The sequence below is a fragment of the Scardinius erythrophthalmus genome (assembly GCF_964197995.2).
Source record: "Scardinius erythrophthalmus genome assembly, chromosome: 2".
Taxonomy (NCBI): Eukaryota; Metazoa; Chordata; class Actinopteri; order Cypriniformes; family Leuciscidae; genus Scardinius; species Scardinius erythrophthalmus.
Window position 1 is genome coordinate 56,129,036 of NC_138222.1, and position 17,117 is coordinate 56,146,152.

General features: G+C 37.3%; 1 protein-coding gene across 1 annotated transcript; it reads left to right on the forward strand.

The window, feature by feature from the left end:
• Window positions 1–9,134: 9,134 nt before the first annotated feature.
• LOC308685127 (thialysine N-epsilon-acetyltransferase-like) lies at window positions 9,135–14,356 on the forward strand. Its single transcript, XM_081356671.1, has 6 exons — window positions 9,135–9,317; window positions 9,767–9,818; window positions 9,927–10,010; window positions 12,799–12,900; window positions 12,973–13,013; window positions 13,142–14,356. The coding sequence occupies exons 1-6, from the start codon at window positions 9,255–9,257 to the stop codon at window positions 13,313–13,315; spliced, it is 516 nt and encodes a 171-aa protein (XP_081212797.1). The 5' UTR covers window positions 9,135–9,254; the 3' UTR covers window positions 13,316–14,356.
• The last annotated feature ends 2,761 nt before the right edge of the window (window positions 14,357–17,117 follow it).

Below are 17,117 nucleotides of genomic sequence, written 5' to 3' on the forward strand. Positions count from 1 at the left end.
ACTTTCTGAAAACCTCCATATCTTATCTCACAGACCTCAACTAAAGCTTTCCAACAAAAACAAGAAAATCTCAAAAAGCAGACGGTGCCTGCTCTAAATAGGGAACATTTTCAATTGCCTAAAATATGATTTGGGCTTTTTCTCATAGCAGGTAGGTATTTAGCAGATGTTTTAACCAGGGGTGCGTTTCCCGAAAGCATTGGTAGCCAGCTATGGTCTATATAAGTTCCAATATAGTTCTACAAGTCTGTGTTTCGATGAACATTCGCAAACAGCATTGCAAAGTTGTGTGGTTGGAACGACAGCTCTTGACCTGTGGCTAGTAGGTTCTTGTTTACATGACATGTGGACTTAATAAATCCTTATTTTGAGCAAAATAAGCTAGCTGACATTCAGTACAACTTATATATTTTATTTTGAATACATACAAATGTCATTTACGTCACTTAGATTTAACACGTACTTCAGTATATCAAGAGATTTAAAGCCCTGAAGAGTGCGCATGTGCGTACATGCTCTAGCAAAAAAGCAAAATAACCAACCCTATCTCACGACGAATTTGTAACAATTTAACAAAGTGGCTAATTCGTACGAATTCATACGACCTCACTCGTACGAATTAGTATGATTTTTGCTAAATCGTACATATTTAACGAATTGCCGAATTCGTATGAATGACCTACCCCTGACCCCGCCCCTAAACCTATACCCATCACGTGGGTTTAGACAAATCGTACGAATTCATACGAATTAGCCAACTTTTTATCATTCGTACGAATTGTTACGAATTGGTCGTGAGATAGTGTTGAAATAACTGAGAAAATTACCTTTAGTCCTTAAAAGCCATGTCGCTAGCTAAAAATCTGGCATTAATTAGATCTCAAACACATTAATTAAAAGAAAGTTATCACTCCACCACCTGCGTTTAGTTTTTTCAGAGGGGCCTGTCCACAATCCCGAGGGCAATTCAAGGCCCCTGTTCGAGCCGCTCACAACCAACCTTCAGCCTCTTTTGCTAAAGACCGCCTTTCTGCTTTGGCATCGGTCAAGCAAGTTCGTGACTTGCAGGCACTTTCAGGGGACGCATCTTGCCTCGAGTTTGGGCCTAATGACAGTAAAGTTGTCCTTATACCGAGAGGAGGCTGTGTGCCTAAGGTGCTTCCCACGCCCTTCAGAGCACAAGTTATAAGGCTCTCTGCTCTCCCTTCCACTGAGGATGAGCATGCGCCACACCCACTCTGCCCGGTTCAGTCCCCCAGGGCGTACATTGAGCGTTCTAGCCAGTTCCAACAATCAGAGCAGCTCTTTGTGGGCTTCGGAGGCCGCTCAGAGGGGCTTCCAGTTACGAAGCAGAGGGCTTTCTCGAAGGATAGTGGCTGGATAGTTTGCATTGCCCTATAGGAGTAAGGGCCCACTCCATCAGGGGAATGGCCTCCTCTTGGGATTGGTCTAGCGGAGTGTCCATTGCTGACATCTGCGCAGTGGTTGGCTGGTCCTTGCCATCAAACTTTTGCCAGGTTTTACCACCTGGACGTTCCTGCTCTTCAAGCACGGATATTGTCTGCCCAGCCAATCCCCAAACTCTGGGGTCTTACTTCTGGTGGCGTCATGCCATACGGGCTTCGCCCCTAGACCCGAGCCCATCTTACTGGACAAAGTCTCAGTATAATTCTCGTTCCAGTTATCTCAGGAACCGAGGTTATGTTAGTAACCAAAACGTTATCATTATAGTTATCTTGGTGTGAACGGGGCTCAAGGGTGTTTTGATACTTCAGTTTGCTATGCTTAAGTTGAAGTGGTTTAACCAGTTTTACATGAACGTCTTGAGTTTCACAGTGCTTGTTTATTAACATGCACAAATACATTCTTCTGCATGGTGCAGAGTCATGATGCTGATTCATAATGAGGTCAATAACAAATAATTACAATTACAAATATGATTCAAATGCAACAGTGAGGGATATACATAATTTACGCTTGTGGTATTTGATTTGGAAAGACTCCTAATATGCTTCTAACAGTTAATGTACATTATTGTTTAACTAATGTCTGTTTAGTGAAGTTATAAATCACTTTTTTCAAAGGGCTGTAAAATAAGAAATGTTGGATGTTTCAATTTAAAACACAGAGACATTTATTAGTACTGGACTTTGTCTGCTGTAGCAGATTCAGAGACAGCTGCGTGCTGAATATTTATGTGTGACCTCTGACAAAGCACTGAGTGCTAAATTTAGTTTAGGTGAGCGAGCCATAAACAGCATTATTAGATTAGTTGCGACAATTTATACGGCATCTCCCACGTAACAAGCTTTGAGTTCACAACGTATCCTGCATGTATGGAGTTTTAACATTGGGACAACGTCAATCTAATTTCCTAATATACTTCTTAATTAGATGAGTCTTCGTTTTTAATCAAACATGACAAATACCTTGCTAGATTTATCTGACTAAACAACACTTCACACGTGCAGTAACGCAAGCAGAAACATAATATTCGAAGCATGAGCTTCCTGTTTATCTTTTTTATATATGGGATTGTATGTTGCATTTCTAGTTTCAAAGTTATTGCTTTTTATACATTCAAATGCTCTCTTTTACCCATATGCTTTTCACTCATGTGCAATGCCTTGTTTACCTGTTTGATGAATGTTTTGTTTTGTTTCATTTTTATTAGAATTTGAACCATTTAAATTAACGTAACCTATAACTATTACTAAAATACATGTTATAGGAATGATAAGAAATTCCTATAAGAAAGGAATTTCTTATAGGAATGATAAGAAACGTAAAGGACAAAAATGTTGTCAATGCCAATTAATATAAACGTAGAATTATTTTCAACTAAAAATTTAGTTTCAAAATATATAATTCAATTAATAATTTTTTTTTAATATGCGTTTTGGCCATTCATTTACACAACAACGGCTTTTTTGGGGCCTTTTGAAAATGACACTATTATCATAGTGAGAAATGGTGACATCATGTGCATGTGTATCACGTGTTCAGTCTGTAGGCGTGTAGTTTTTTTTTTTAAAAATACAGGTTTTTTTTCCGTTTTTAGTACATTGTTGTCATCTACCCATAGTCATTCTGTTAAAAATATGGTCATTCAACTTGAATAGCACTGTGAACCAATCAGACAAATAATAGGCCTCAATTTTATGTTCTAGTTTTTTTCTTTAGAAAAGTTTTTAAAATGTGCAGAGCTAGCAGTGCTAACACACTACAGCACTCACACTATCCCAAATAATTCCCTCAATGCTCTTTCTTGTTGGCGTGAGTTAGTGTGTGTGTGCACACAGCCCATGAGTGCTTCTACTCATAGTGTTCTGGATGTGTAAATAACACATGCACTAGAAAATGTACATGTTTGTTTTGGCTGCAAACACACTCTGAAGAGCAGCTATTTCTGCTCAAGAACACTGACCAGAGGTCAGTTTAGTGTGGACAAGAGTCCACGATCAAATAAGGTTTAGGTGAGGAAAAATCAAACATTTCTGAATGGCTCACTCACTGACTGAAACGGTTAATGTCTAACAAAATATTAAGTCTTGCGCTGGACGGCCCAACACGACCAGCACGAGTCACTGTGTGTCACATGACTAATGCGTCTGGACGCTGCCGGCCAACGTTTATTTCCTCACTCAGATACGGCAGCGATGACAAACAGTTGTTCTTCTCCTAATATGGGAAAGAGGGACGTTAGTCCTGAATAACAGGTTTTTTCCCCCTTTTCCTCACTCTTGAATTCTCTTGCGGCTCAGTTGCATCAGCTAGCTAGATTATGAGCTCATTTCCCTTTTTTATCTGATCTATATACATATAAAAAATAAACAGAAGACAACAGGCTATTAAATAACTTGGTTAATTGTGCTTATTTGACAAAAACGCAATTCAACTGTAATACTGTCCAGCTAATAGTGATTTTACATGAATGTCAGGGTTGCCTAGTGTTTAAATGACCATTCTGGTGTGAGGGTAGCTACATATTTTTATGTATAAAGACCCAGTTTATACTGGAGTGTGAACAATTAATTAAAGATGCAAAATATTAAGTTTCTGAGTTTAGTTTTATTTCTGTTATGTTTCTATGTTTTTTTATACTCAGTACTGTACTGTTTGATGTAATATTAATTGTTTTATTTAAATCTTTTTTTCTTTTTTTATTCAAAGTATTTATTTAGTATGATAATTAATATATTTTTTTATAATTTATTTTAATTTTTTATCATTACATATTTTTATTGATATATTTATTTATTTTTTACATTTTATTTATTACACTGTTTTTCTCTAAACTTCTCCACGGACCAACACTTCCCTCGAGGGGTCCCTGGAGGCCAGTTTGAAAATATTATTTGATCATTATTACGTATTTTAACTAAACTGGCTCTTGATTTTTATTTTTATTTTTTATTTAAGCATTTTAATCATTTAAACTAATGAAAGCAGCCCAATAAAGATACTAGTATAGTAGCAGAAAAAGACTGCCATCACGTCATAGACTAAACAGGAAAGGAAGACAGTTTCCTGCCCAGCACAGGATCAAGAGGAGAATGCATTATATAGTATGTAGGCTGCGAGCGGACCTTCAGATGATGTTATTTTGGGTGTAGACAGTTGTTATTTGTGCACTGTTTACATTTTGCATTTAGTGTACATTTACATTGTTTGCACTGACTGTTAAAAATCCTCAATTTCTTTCCATTCTACATAAAGGTTCTTGTATCCTATGTGAAGAGTGACTGAGCCTCTGTTTTTCCATCTGGTGCCCTTTATGAGGTGTGTATAAAAGGACTTAGGCTACTGGTTGTGATGTCAGAGCCGTTATTTTTCCATGAATGCATGCGTTTTCAAAGCGCTGTAGTTAGAAGTGTTAATGTCAGTTATATAATGGTTCTTGGCGCTGCACTGGTACTAATGAGCCTATATGCTGGGGCACCATGTGGCGTAAAGAAAAAAGTTGCATCTATTTTTTTGCTCTTTCACGTCGCCACACCTTCAACATTTTCGTACATCTGTTGATCACTCACAGGTCTTCTTTACGTCAGTGTTGTCCTTGACATTTCAGGTACAAATTGAGATGTTCAGTGTGTAGTCCTAAAACCTAGAAGAGAATGAACTTTTTCCAGTCATGGTTTTCAATCCTAACCATAAGTTTCTGAAATTTACTTTGGATTTATGAGGAAATGATAGGTCTGTGGTTAACATTACTTGAAGAGAGTTTTATGTTTTGTTTATTAATTACTCTCAGTTATAGCCCTTATGTGTATTTTGAAGCTGCTGTTTTGTTTTTTTACATAAGTTGCACGTTAGTTCCTAAATATGGAGCTCTAAAGGGGACGTGGTGGTGGAAAAAAATATGAGATGGAAGGAAAAATATTAAGTCAATGCTTTAGTGAACGCAAAGGTTCTCGGGGGAATGCAAAACTTTTGCAAGAGATTTTTCCTCCCATCTCTTATTTTTTTTCTTCACCATGTCTCTTTAGGGGCTGCGTACTAAAGACTTCAACTATACACGATAATGTTGATGTGTTCAGGTCATGTCGGAGAGATTGTATTTACGAGTTGAACGCACATGAATGCCACCACAAAGTCGTAAATACTAGTGGGAAGCTCAGGATTTCCTTTGATCCCTGATCTTTAGGAGTTGGGGCCATGTCAGTGAGGAACAAGGCAGAATACCATAATTTTAATAGGAATTTAGCAGTGACATTCTCAGACTTTATTTACAACAAAATAAGCAAATTGGCTGGACAAAATATGATAGCATTGTAATAAAACAATATAAAAATATGTAACAAAGTTTACCGTGGCTTCATAAATGAATTAAAAACATAAAAAAGTATAGACTATGTATGAGAACGAAAAAAAAACTTTGTTTTCAATTGATTCTACAGTCCATGACCATTCTGATATGAGGGTAGCTATATTTTTATGTATAAAGACCCAGTTTATCTGAGTTTAGTTTTATTTCTGTTATGTTAATATGATTTTTTTATACTCAGCACTGTACTGTTTGATGTAATATTAACTTGTTTTATTTAAATCTTTTTTTTTTTAAGTATTTATTTAGTATGATAATTAATTTAATATTTTTTATTTATATATATTTTTTTATTATTACATATTTTTATTTATTTATTTATTACATTTTATTTATTACACTGTTTTTCTCTAAACTTCTCCACTTTTCTCTAAACTTCTCCACGGACCAACACTTCCCTCGAAGGGTCCCTGGAGGCCAGTTTGAAAATATTATTTTATCATTTATCATATTATTAAAAACATAAAAAAGCAATACCTGATACCTACACATTATTGGATTTTTTCTTCTTTAATTTGAGTAAAGTTAATATAGGCTATATATATATATATATATATATATATATATATATATATATATATATATATATATATATATATATATACATACACACACATATATATATATATAAAAGAGAAAGGCTGAAGATGTTTGTCTGAAGATGTTGCTATTTTCTGGTATTCTAAGATGTTTTCGTCCTCACCTGTCCATTCAGCATACTCAGTGATATATGTATTGAGTATGTGTGTATATATATATATATATATATATATATATATATATATATATATATAGGTATTAGCTGTTTCCGTCAGAATCCCACGCAGAAGCGCGCAATCATTAACAGACGTGACGTCTAAAGATCATGAGTCGCTGGAAAACGGCAGCTTTTCCCCCTCTCTTGCGTTAGTCAGCCTCAGACAACGGTTCAGTCAGCAGCGCCCATTACTTCAACACTGACTGGACCTGTTTTGAGTGGCACGAGGCCAGTTTCTGAGAGCGAAATCTGAATATAACTGTTCAAATGAAAGCATCCCCACCCTGTCCGTCTAAGTAATGCCTGAGCTGAGCCAACGAATCTATATTTAGCAGCATATACAAACTCTGAAAATACAGTTTACACCCCTGAGTTGAACAGCGACTTTGTGGTGTGGAATGTGTGGTCCTATTGATTGCAGGCCTTACATTTAATGAGTTAATGCAATAATGAATGAAAAAGCTCAAGGAAAGCTGTTATTATTATGAGCTGGTTACATATGCAATCTAAACACTCAATTTAGAATATATATGCTTGTAAAAGTCAATATGATTTTAGATGCATGCACTTTTTACATTTTATAGATATATTTATGTTGCTATATAAACTGTTCAGTCACATAATACATAGTCTATACTTTATTTACAGTATGGTTAGAAATAAACTGAGAATGAAAGGCTTTTGAGTTTACATGCAGTTTCTGATAGTTGCATCAGATATAATGTATTAAATTACATTTGAAATAAACAATAGGTCATACCAATGAATCTTAATGAATGTTGGCCAACTGACGTACATTTGGAAGTCTTGTACTCAAGAAATTTTTTTTATATATATATATGTTCTGCTTTCCTTATGTTTTGTTCAAGGTTATTCCAGCTTTAATATTGGATATAATATTGAATATGTGTCATATTTGAATGATTCATGAAAGAATGTGTGAGGGAGAAATAGTTTGGTCACTGCATCAGCACAAGCTAATAATTAAACCACACAGTAAATGGTGGTATTACTAGTAATAATGAAAGTTACTGTTAAAAGTTTACTGATGAGCCTTGAAACACGCAGCATTATTTAGTGTGTTGACGTAATTTTCAGTGAAACAGGAAGAGAGGGCGGGACCTATTGAAGCTCCTCCCATTTAAAAGCCAATAGCGTTTAGTTTATATTATCACAGCTCGACTAGAGCCAATGAGCTCAGTAAAGCTGCAATTTCCTCATGATCTCCTCCATATTGCTTTAAAATATTAGCCTGGTTCTACCAGACTCTCGTACATTTCATTTGTACAGAGAGTCTGGCCTCGCTCCATTGAGAAACGTTTACTTCCTTGTAGGCGGGTTCTCTGTTAAAGTTCAAAACTATTGGATCTGCCCAGAGTCACTCAGGATCTGCCATAGCCAATCGCTAACGTGTGGTCGTCCGAATGATCAGAGGATTATGTTTAGAATAAGATGTCTGTCTTTTATAAAGTTTATAAAGCGACGAGAATACTTTTTGTGCACAAAAAAAAAAAAAAAAAAAACGACTTTATTCCACTATTCATTTCCTTTTCTCTGTTCCTCGAGTCTTGATAAAGCAGCGCGTCTGTGTGTTGTACGTCACACGTAGGCTCACTATTGGCCGACGCTAGTCATGTGTGTGATCACATCAACGTCATCGTTCTCAGCCACTCCCTCTATTCGCTGATTGGTCCTACAAAAAATTTGTTTCTGGAAACCTAAGAATATACAGCAGTCCCAGACGTAGTACTGAAGGAAAATGAAATTGATCGGAAGTACGTAGGAGGGCGGAGCCAGGCTATTAAAATATAGCATTTTGGGCAGAATTCAAATGGGTCTGATATGTTTTTGTGGTCTCGCGCATATGATCCGCTCTGCGCTATCGTGTCTCTGGACTGGAGCAATCTGTGTGCGTGCTGTGGCAGTTCACGTGATACTAATGAGAAACCAGACTCCCAATGAAAAGCATATTTACACCGTCTGAATTGTTCCCTATCCCCCACATAGTGCACTAAATGTGCCATTCACCATGTAGAAAATAGTAAATGTGTGAACAAGTGACCGATTTTAGCCACAACTTCAACGTCTATTTAAAATGAAGGGGGCGGAGCTTAAGCTTCTAGGGAGCATTTGATTGGACAGAAAATCTGATGAGAATCTGAAGTGCAGAGTGATGTCATCAAAATAATTGATTTTGGGAATGAGACTGTAAGTTTTGAATGCTATATCTCTTCTAAATGCGAATTTTGTCATTATTTTGGACACACTAGCTTATAGATAACAGTAAGGCTAACATATTCATACTAAAAGCTAAAAACCTCAATTCTGATTTCATGGGGACTTTAAATCAGCTGTCATGAGTCACCTTTGAATATACTGTACAATGACGTGCATATATCTAGATATGTCTAATAATAAGTGCCTGATAATACACACATTTTAATCCACTGTTTAACGGTTTATTTACAACAATAATTGTATAAATGGACAATAGTGATGATGACAGGACGGTATTATTATACATGCAGATGGCGCTGTTTCATCAGTTCCGTCTCTAAGTGCCGCGTGAGAGTCAGAGCAACATAAACACATCTCTTCCGTTTCATAATATTCCACGTTGACAGACACTCAGATTTTGTTGCTCAGTGTGTTATTATTGTTGAACACAGGATGGACTTCACAATCCGGGCCGCCACGCTCGAGGACTGTAAGGATATCTCGCGGATGATTCTGGTGAGTCGAAGCGCCAGCGTGACATTCGTGCGTCTATTTCTGACGATTTTAGAACTTAAAGAATTGGAACACTGGAACACTCGTCTTCCGCGTCACCGACAGCATGCGCAGTCTTTCATTATCCTCCAACCTCCGTTGTTTTACGTGTAACGTGCGTATAATGGCATCAGTGTTGATGGCCGGTTTACAGTAAGACACATTTACTTGACACACTGTAATCTGACACTTTCCTGTCGTCGAGCGAAGTGGGCGGCATTTGAAATGCTCGGGAACGTGCAGCAGCCTTCACCTGTCAGCCGCGACTTTTGTGCGTTTTGAATGGTGGATCTGAATGACGTCATATTAATGATGATGAAAATCAGATCATATCGTGTCCGGATGATCAGAATAGTGAAATAGTGAAAATTGGCCTAGCAAAATTGTTTGTATTGTTGAATCCTTTTAACTAGGAACTGGCAGAGTATGAGAAAGTTTCAGACCAGATCAAGATTACTCAAAGAGGTAGGTATGATTGTCACATCTCTTCAATACAAATACAATGATTTGTTTGGAATAATTCATACTGTGGATTGTTTGGAGCTGGTATCAATCATACAACGTTTACTATAGATCTGGAGCAGGATGGATTCTCCAAAAACCCTTTTTTCCATGGAATTATTGCTGAAGTGCCAGAGCATCTTAAGTCCAGGGATGGTGAGAAAAAAGAACGGCCTGATTCAATATTTATCTTTGATCAACAATCCTATTAAAACTGCTGTCCTTCTGTGTTGCTCTGCATTAGGATACACATTTGTTATCTAATCTGGGCATGTGTGTCATGTCTAGCCTGAGTGCATGGATGTTACATAAGCTTGTTTGCCATTTTATTCTCTGCTTTACCTCCCCAGAGTTACATATACATATATATATATATATATATATATATATATATATATATATATATATATATATATATATATATATATTATTTATTTATTTTTTATTTTTTATTTTTTTTCTCTACAAGGAGTCATGACACAGCATACAAATAAGAGCTCTTTGTACCATTAAAACATCTTATAAGTTTCATGGCTTAAAACATCCTCCTCATTATAAACAAATCCATTATTTAAAGCTATAAAATAAAGATCCAAAAATGGCTCATACACCAAAAGTAATGGGACAATCCTCCATATCTTTGAATTCAGGTGTTCCAATCACTTCCATGGCCACAGTTGTATAAAATCAAGTCCCTAGGCATGCAGACTGCTTATACAAACATCTGTGAAAGAATGGGTCGCTCTCAGGAGCTCAGTGAATTCAAGCGTGGTACAGTGATAGGTTGCCACCTGTGCAATAAGTCCATTCGTGAAATTTTCTCACTAGTACTAAATATCTATATGTATAAAATTATCAACTGTTAGTGGTATTATAACTGAAATTGCAAAGGCTGCGATTATTTTTGACGCGCAGTTTGTCATTGATGTACAGCTCTGTAAACGCTGCTCCATCTGAACGCGCTGTGAGTTTGAGTCACTTATACCGTGCATTTCTAAAATCAACACGCCTCAAACATCTTTCCAAACATGAGAAGCATTTATGAACCTCTTGTCCAACAAAAGACAACATTTAATAACATGCTGCTTTTACTCCAAACTCACTTCATAACGACAGTTGAGCATCCTTCTGTGAGATGTCACTGCACTGACAAGCTGCGCATAAAATAATCGCAGCCTTTGCCAAATTGCGTGCAGTTTCATTGCGATTAATCGTGCAGCCCTATTTATAACAAAGTGGAAGCAATTGGGAACAAAAGCAACACAGCCATGAAGTGGTAGGCCACGTAAAATCACAGAGCGGAGTCAGTGCATGCTGAGGCGCACAGTGCGCAGAAGTTGCCAACTTATTAGTCAATAGCTACAGTCCTCCAAACTTTGTGTGGCCTTCAGATTAGCTCAAGAACAGTGCGTAGAGAGCTTCATGGAATGGGTTTGCATGGCCGTGCAGCTGCATCCAAGCCTTACGTCACCAAGTGCAATGTAAAGCGTTGGATGCAGTGGTGTAAAGCAGTGGAGACGTGTTCTCTTGAGTGACGAATCACGCTTCTCTGTCTATCAATCCGATGGACGAGTCAGGGTTTGGCGGTTGCGATAGAGAGTGGTACTTGCCTGAATGCATTGTGCCAAGTGTAAAGTTTGGTGGAGGGGGGATTATGGTGTGGGGTTGTTTTTCAGGGGTTTGGCCCCTTAGTCAGTGAAAGGAACTCTTCAACAACAGTTTGGGGATGGCCCCTTCCTGTTCCAACATGACTGCGCACCAGTGTACAAAGCAAGGTCCATACAGACATGGATGAGCGAGTTTTGTGTGGAGGAACTTGACTGGCCTGCACAGAGTCCTGACCTCAACCTGATAGAACACCTTTGGGATGAATTAGAGCGGAGAATGCGACTTCTCGTCCAACATCAGTGCCTGACCTCACAAATGCGCTTCTAGAAGAATGGTCAAAAATTACCATAAACACTCCGATGTGGACTAAACCTTGTGGAAAGCCTTCCCAGAACAGTTGAAGCTGTTGAAGAAAGGGATGTCATTAAAGTTAATGTGTGTGTGTAAAGGCAGGGGTCCCAAAACTTTTGGAAATATAGTGTATATTTACATATGACTGCCTCCAGAGCACAACATTGATGATCGTATACATCATCGCGCCATAGGCCTCGTCCACTATTGTTCAGTTGCTTAACAGCTAGCATTTGCCTACATTGGATGTGAGCATTGCATCACATCAAAAGCAAAACCATTATAATTACTGACGCTGTCTACAGTAGATACAGTATTCAGATGGGCGCTCACTTTCTGACACTCGAGTCTGTCGACAACAGGACAAATGAACGAATGAAAGAACGTTCGCCTTGACACGTCCAGTTTAAACAGCTTGTTTGTGTCTCTGTACAGACTTCAGAAGGATTCCAGTGTCGAAACAAGTGTATATGTTTATTTCAATGGCGAACTGGATCGGATTGTTTGTTCGGAGCATTTAACTGCAGAAAAACAAACTAGGGACAGTGTAATGGAGAGTTCACAAGGAAACTTGCTGAAAGTTGAAGCAGCGGCTGTATTGAATCTGACAGCAGCTGCAGCACAAACTGAAGTAAATGATTTCATAATGCTTTGTCTGTAAATGAGGGGATTTTTCCTTTTACTTTATTAACATTTATAAGTGAACTTCAAAGAACATATTAAAATAATAAAAAGAAAGCCATGTCATGACCCCTTTAAGTTAATTTGCATTTACATATGCAAGGTAGAATAGGAAATGAACTAAGTACCAAGCCAAATGTGCTAATGTGAAGGGAAAGAAAGAGCAATAAAGGAACACATTACTGATATTGTGGTGAAAAAGTATGTTTTGTAACTTGATATTGTTAGCTCACAGTTTTGTTTCTGAGTTTTTGGTTTTTATTTTATCCATCAAGCTGACAGAAGTGAGTGATTCTCTTTACAGGTCATACCAAGATTGGTTACTCACTGTACTTCTACACGTACAGCTCATGGAAAGGTCGGGCTGTGTTCATGGAGGATCTGTACGTGATGCCAGAGTTCAGAGGTAAGGAAACAACACCATGCTTTTGTTTATTGTAACATAAACCGATTAATGATTTTCTGCGCGTATTTCCAGGGAAACGCATTGGCAAGGCTCTGATGGCCAAAGTTTCCCAGGTGAGGGGAGTTTATTTACTCTAGATAAATACAGCATGTGCAGCCGGTCAGATGAAGCTGTTGAATCTGTCGTGATTGAGAAAACTGTTTGTTAACTGTGACATGTTGGTGTTTATGATCACCCTCAGCTTGGTCTGGCTGCTGGTTGCACTCAGCTGAATTTCACTGTGCTGGACTGGAACAAGTCATCTCTTGACTTCTACCGAAAGCAGGGCTGCTGGGATGTGACCTCCGACCTCGGCTATCACTGCATGCGCTGCGAGGGCGATGCCCTTGAACACTTGGCACAGGGGGACCTTTAAATTTTGAAGCACAATGATTCCCCTGTCAACCCTAGACTAGAGCCACAAGTAACAAGTTGTTTGATAAGCACAGGAAGAGAGTAATCTGTCAGTTAAAATGGGCAAAATGGATTACGTAACCGTGCTCATCTCCTAAATCAATTTTCTATATAGACGAGAAACATTACAGAGAACAACAGCCACCAGATAATAATAATATTTATGTTAAAATGCACATGCATTTTATGCACATGCATGATACCGATTCATTTTACACATTTCAATTGTGAAGTCTGGCCTAACCAAAGATTCAGAAGTGCACTGTTGTGTTATTGGGAATCGGATGTATTGGGCATATTATGACATTATCAAGTGAAGTGAAACTGTTACAGTTGGTACTGTTACCTTTAGATGTTCTATTTAAATAGCCATTTTAGCGTTTAGCCGTGTATGTGTCATTTTATTTGTACATTTGAATATGTGTTTGCTTAAACATCGTCAGTCTAGCTCACAAATACACCTTATCTAAAAATATACACAAGTAATGTTCTTAAACTGTGTTGCAATGGAAAATTGATTGGTACACAAGAGTCACAGCCACCTAGATGTAGATGTGTCCGTTTACGTTTTACATGCACAGTTATGAGCCACACACTTTACTCATCTAACATTTGATAACTGTCACCAGGCATTTGTCAGTCATAACAGAGAATAAGCTCACCAAAACTAGAGAAATGCACTACAGTTGTAATTAAGATGAATCCTGTGTTATTGGTTAGTGGAAGCATGGTTGGATTTTGCTTTTCTGAATTGATTTTTGTGCATTTTTTTAGAAAATGGATATTTTTATGTTTATTGCCAAAAGGTCTTTGGCAAGAAAGTCTCGTGCTGTTACTGAATACAACACAAAAATGAACAACATACAACTCATAAGTACCTCAGTCTATAAATTAATGACCTGCTAGAAAGAAACTGTTATTTTGTAGCACTTAACTATAGCTGCTGTATCCAATGTACTGTAGATTATGTTCCAGTCATCAATAAAAGAACATTTGTGGGGTTTTTTGTGTGTTTTTTTGCTGCATGGGTTTTAACTTGCCTAAAGGCCCGTTCACACCAAGGACGGTAACTATATCGATAAAGATATAGTTCTAAACATAAAAGAATAGAGTCCACACCAGCCTTAAAGGGTTAGTTCACCCAAAAATGAAAATTCTGTCACTTATTACTCGCCCTCATGTCGTTCCAAACCCGCAAGACTTTCGTTCATCGAAACACAACACAGAGCTTTCTGTCCCTCCATTGACAGCTACGCAACTACCACTTTGATGCTTGAAGTTCATAAAGAGATCGTAAAACTAATCCATATGAATTGAGTGGTTTAGTTCAAATTTTCTGAACAGACTGAATTTAGGCTTTTATTCACATATAAACATTCATCAACACACATCAGATGTGGTAAACTGAAGCTCAAGCATGTTCACTTGAAGTGCAAGAACCAATGAGGTTCATTCCTGAAGAAGCAATGAGGTTCGTTCGCGTGTTAAATTCAATCTGTTCATCATTTAAAGCAATCAAGTCTCTTCAGAAAATTTGAAATAGACCCATCAATTCTTGTTGATTAGTTTTACGATCTTTTTATGAACTTTTTGAAGCGTCAAAGTGTCAGTTGTGTAGCTGTCAATGGAGGGACTGAAAACTCTCAGATTTTATCAAAAAGATCTTCATTTGTGTTTCAAAGATGAACGAAAGTCTTACGGGTTTGGAACGACATGAGGGTGAGTAATTATTGACAGAATTTTCATTTTTGGGTGACCTATTCCTTTAAGCCTTTAAAGGGATAGCCCACCCAAAAATGAAAATTCTGTCATCATTTACTCTCCCTCAAGTTGTTCCAAACCTGTATGATTTCCTTTCTTCTGCTAAACACAAAATTAGATATTTTAAAGAAGGTTGGTAATTAAACAGTTGCTGGTCCCCATTGACATCCATAGTATTTTTTTTTCCTACTATGGAAGTCAATGGGGTCCATCAGTCGTTTGGTTACCGACTTTCTTCAAAATATCTTCTTTTGTGTTCAGCAGAAGAAAGAAAGTCATACAGGTTTGGAACAACTTGAGGGAGAGTAAATGATGACAGAATTTTCATTTTAGGGTGAACTATTCCTTTAAAACAGTGTGATCTAGATTAGTGTTGAAGAAAACTATGCACGACTAATCATAAAATAAACAGAGTTAATGCCATCAAAGTTCACTTTTAAATCAATGACCATAGGTTCAATTGTAGCTCAGAGGAGGATTCACATTTGGCCTGCAGATCACCACATTTCTAATCTGCTCAAACGCCATTGAAGTTTCCACACCTTAACCAACAGCGACATCAAGTGTTCACCCGGAGAAGTGATTAACGATATACCACATTTGGACTTTTCCAGAGCACTTCACTGAGGAATTCAAGTAGTATTTCAATGTTAATAACAAATGAGAAAACAAATGTGAAGTACAGATGTTCCTTTGTTTAATCCATTAAAATCTGTCAATCAGACGCAGGCTGTGATTTGCACATTTTCTGACTCATAATAATCAAACTCATTGCCAGGAAATAACCTGTTGTTTATGTCTTATTATGGAGAGGGAGAATGGAGAGCAGAACTACACACATCTTCACATTATTGATGTTTATTTTTGGAAATGATGATTAGACTGCACTACTTATAATTTTAGAGACCACATTTTCATAAAAATGACCACAGATTTTAAGAAATTCAACAAATTACATTTACGATTAAAAGATTACCCAGCTCAAGCAAACAATTTACGTCATTTTACTTTAATAACCACTGCTAATGAAATAGCACACACATAAAGTTAATTTATAGCCCTATATTTCACATCACTTATGAGTTTATTCAGGTTACATAAAGAATCCAAAATATGTATTCATGGAGTATTTTCATATGAAATAGAGCGTAATATGTTGTTTAAACACAATAAGATCATTCTGGCATATGCAAAAAATTATTAAATTTTTTTTACTATTAAAGGTAGGGTAGGCAATTTTCGGAGCAGCGATATAAAGCATCTCAGCTTTGAAAGCATGAGATCCCACCCCCCCTTCAGAGCGTCTCCAAAGCCACGCCTCCTTCAAAACACATGAACGAGTACAGCAGAGTCTGCAAAGCGTCAGAGACGAGAGAAGGCATTAAACTACCTCATGATGTGATGATTGAATGTAAGCTCAGTTTTGTTTGTAAATCTTTCAGTTATTAATGCCTTTCTGTTAATTTTCGAACAAATATATGAATAAATAAAAAAAATTACCTCATGTCCCAAAGCACATAACATTTCATTAATAATGAACATAACTTAAAGAGCACTGACCTGTATCACCTGACTGCTGCAGATTCATTTCGGCGTTGATAGTGTTGGCATTGAAACGCATAAATTCGAGTCACGAACCGCTCTGAGTATAACATCACGGGTTTCCATCTCTTCCAAATTACAGTAGTTATGGTGTGAATGCAGCATAAGCTCGTTGTTTTGGTTCAGGAGGAACTGTGGCTGTGTCCCAATTCAAAGGCAAACATTTCTGTATAAAATAAAGAGTATAAACTATATATAATCACATCTTAGTAAGATATAAGTCAACATTTAAACCGCTTTAAAGTTTTATAATTATTTTGACATTTGTATCAATAGATATTTGAGTAAGCTGAAACCCAGTACTTGCGTTTAAAAGTGTAATTCGGCAATTTCGCAAAAAAAAAAAAAAAAGTGTTGTCACTGGCGTGCAATGAATTCTGGGATAGGCAAGGCCGCGAAGG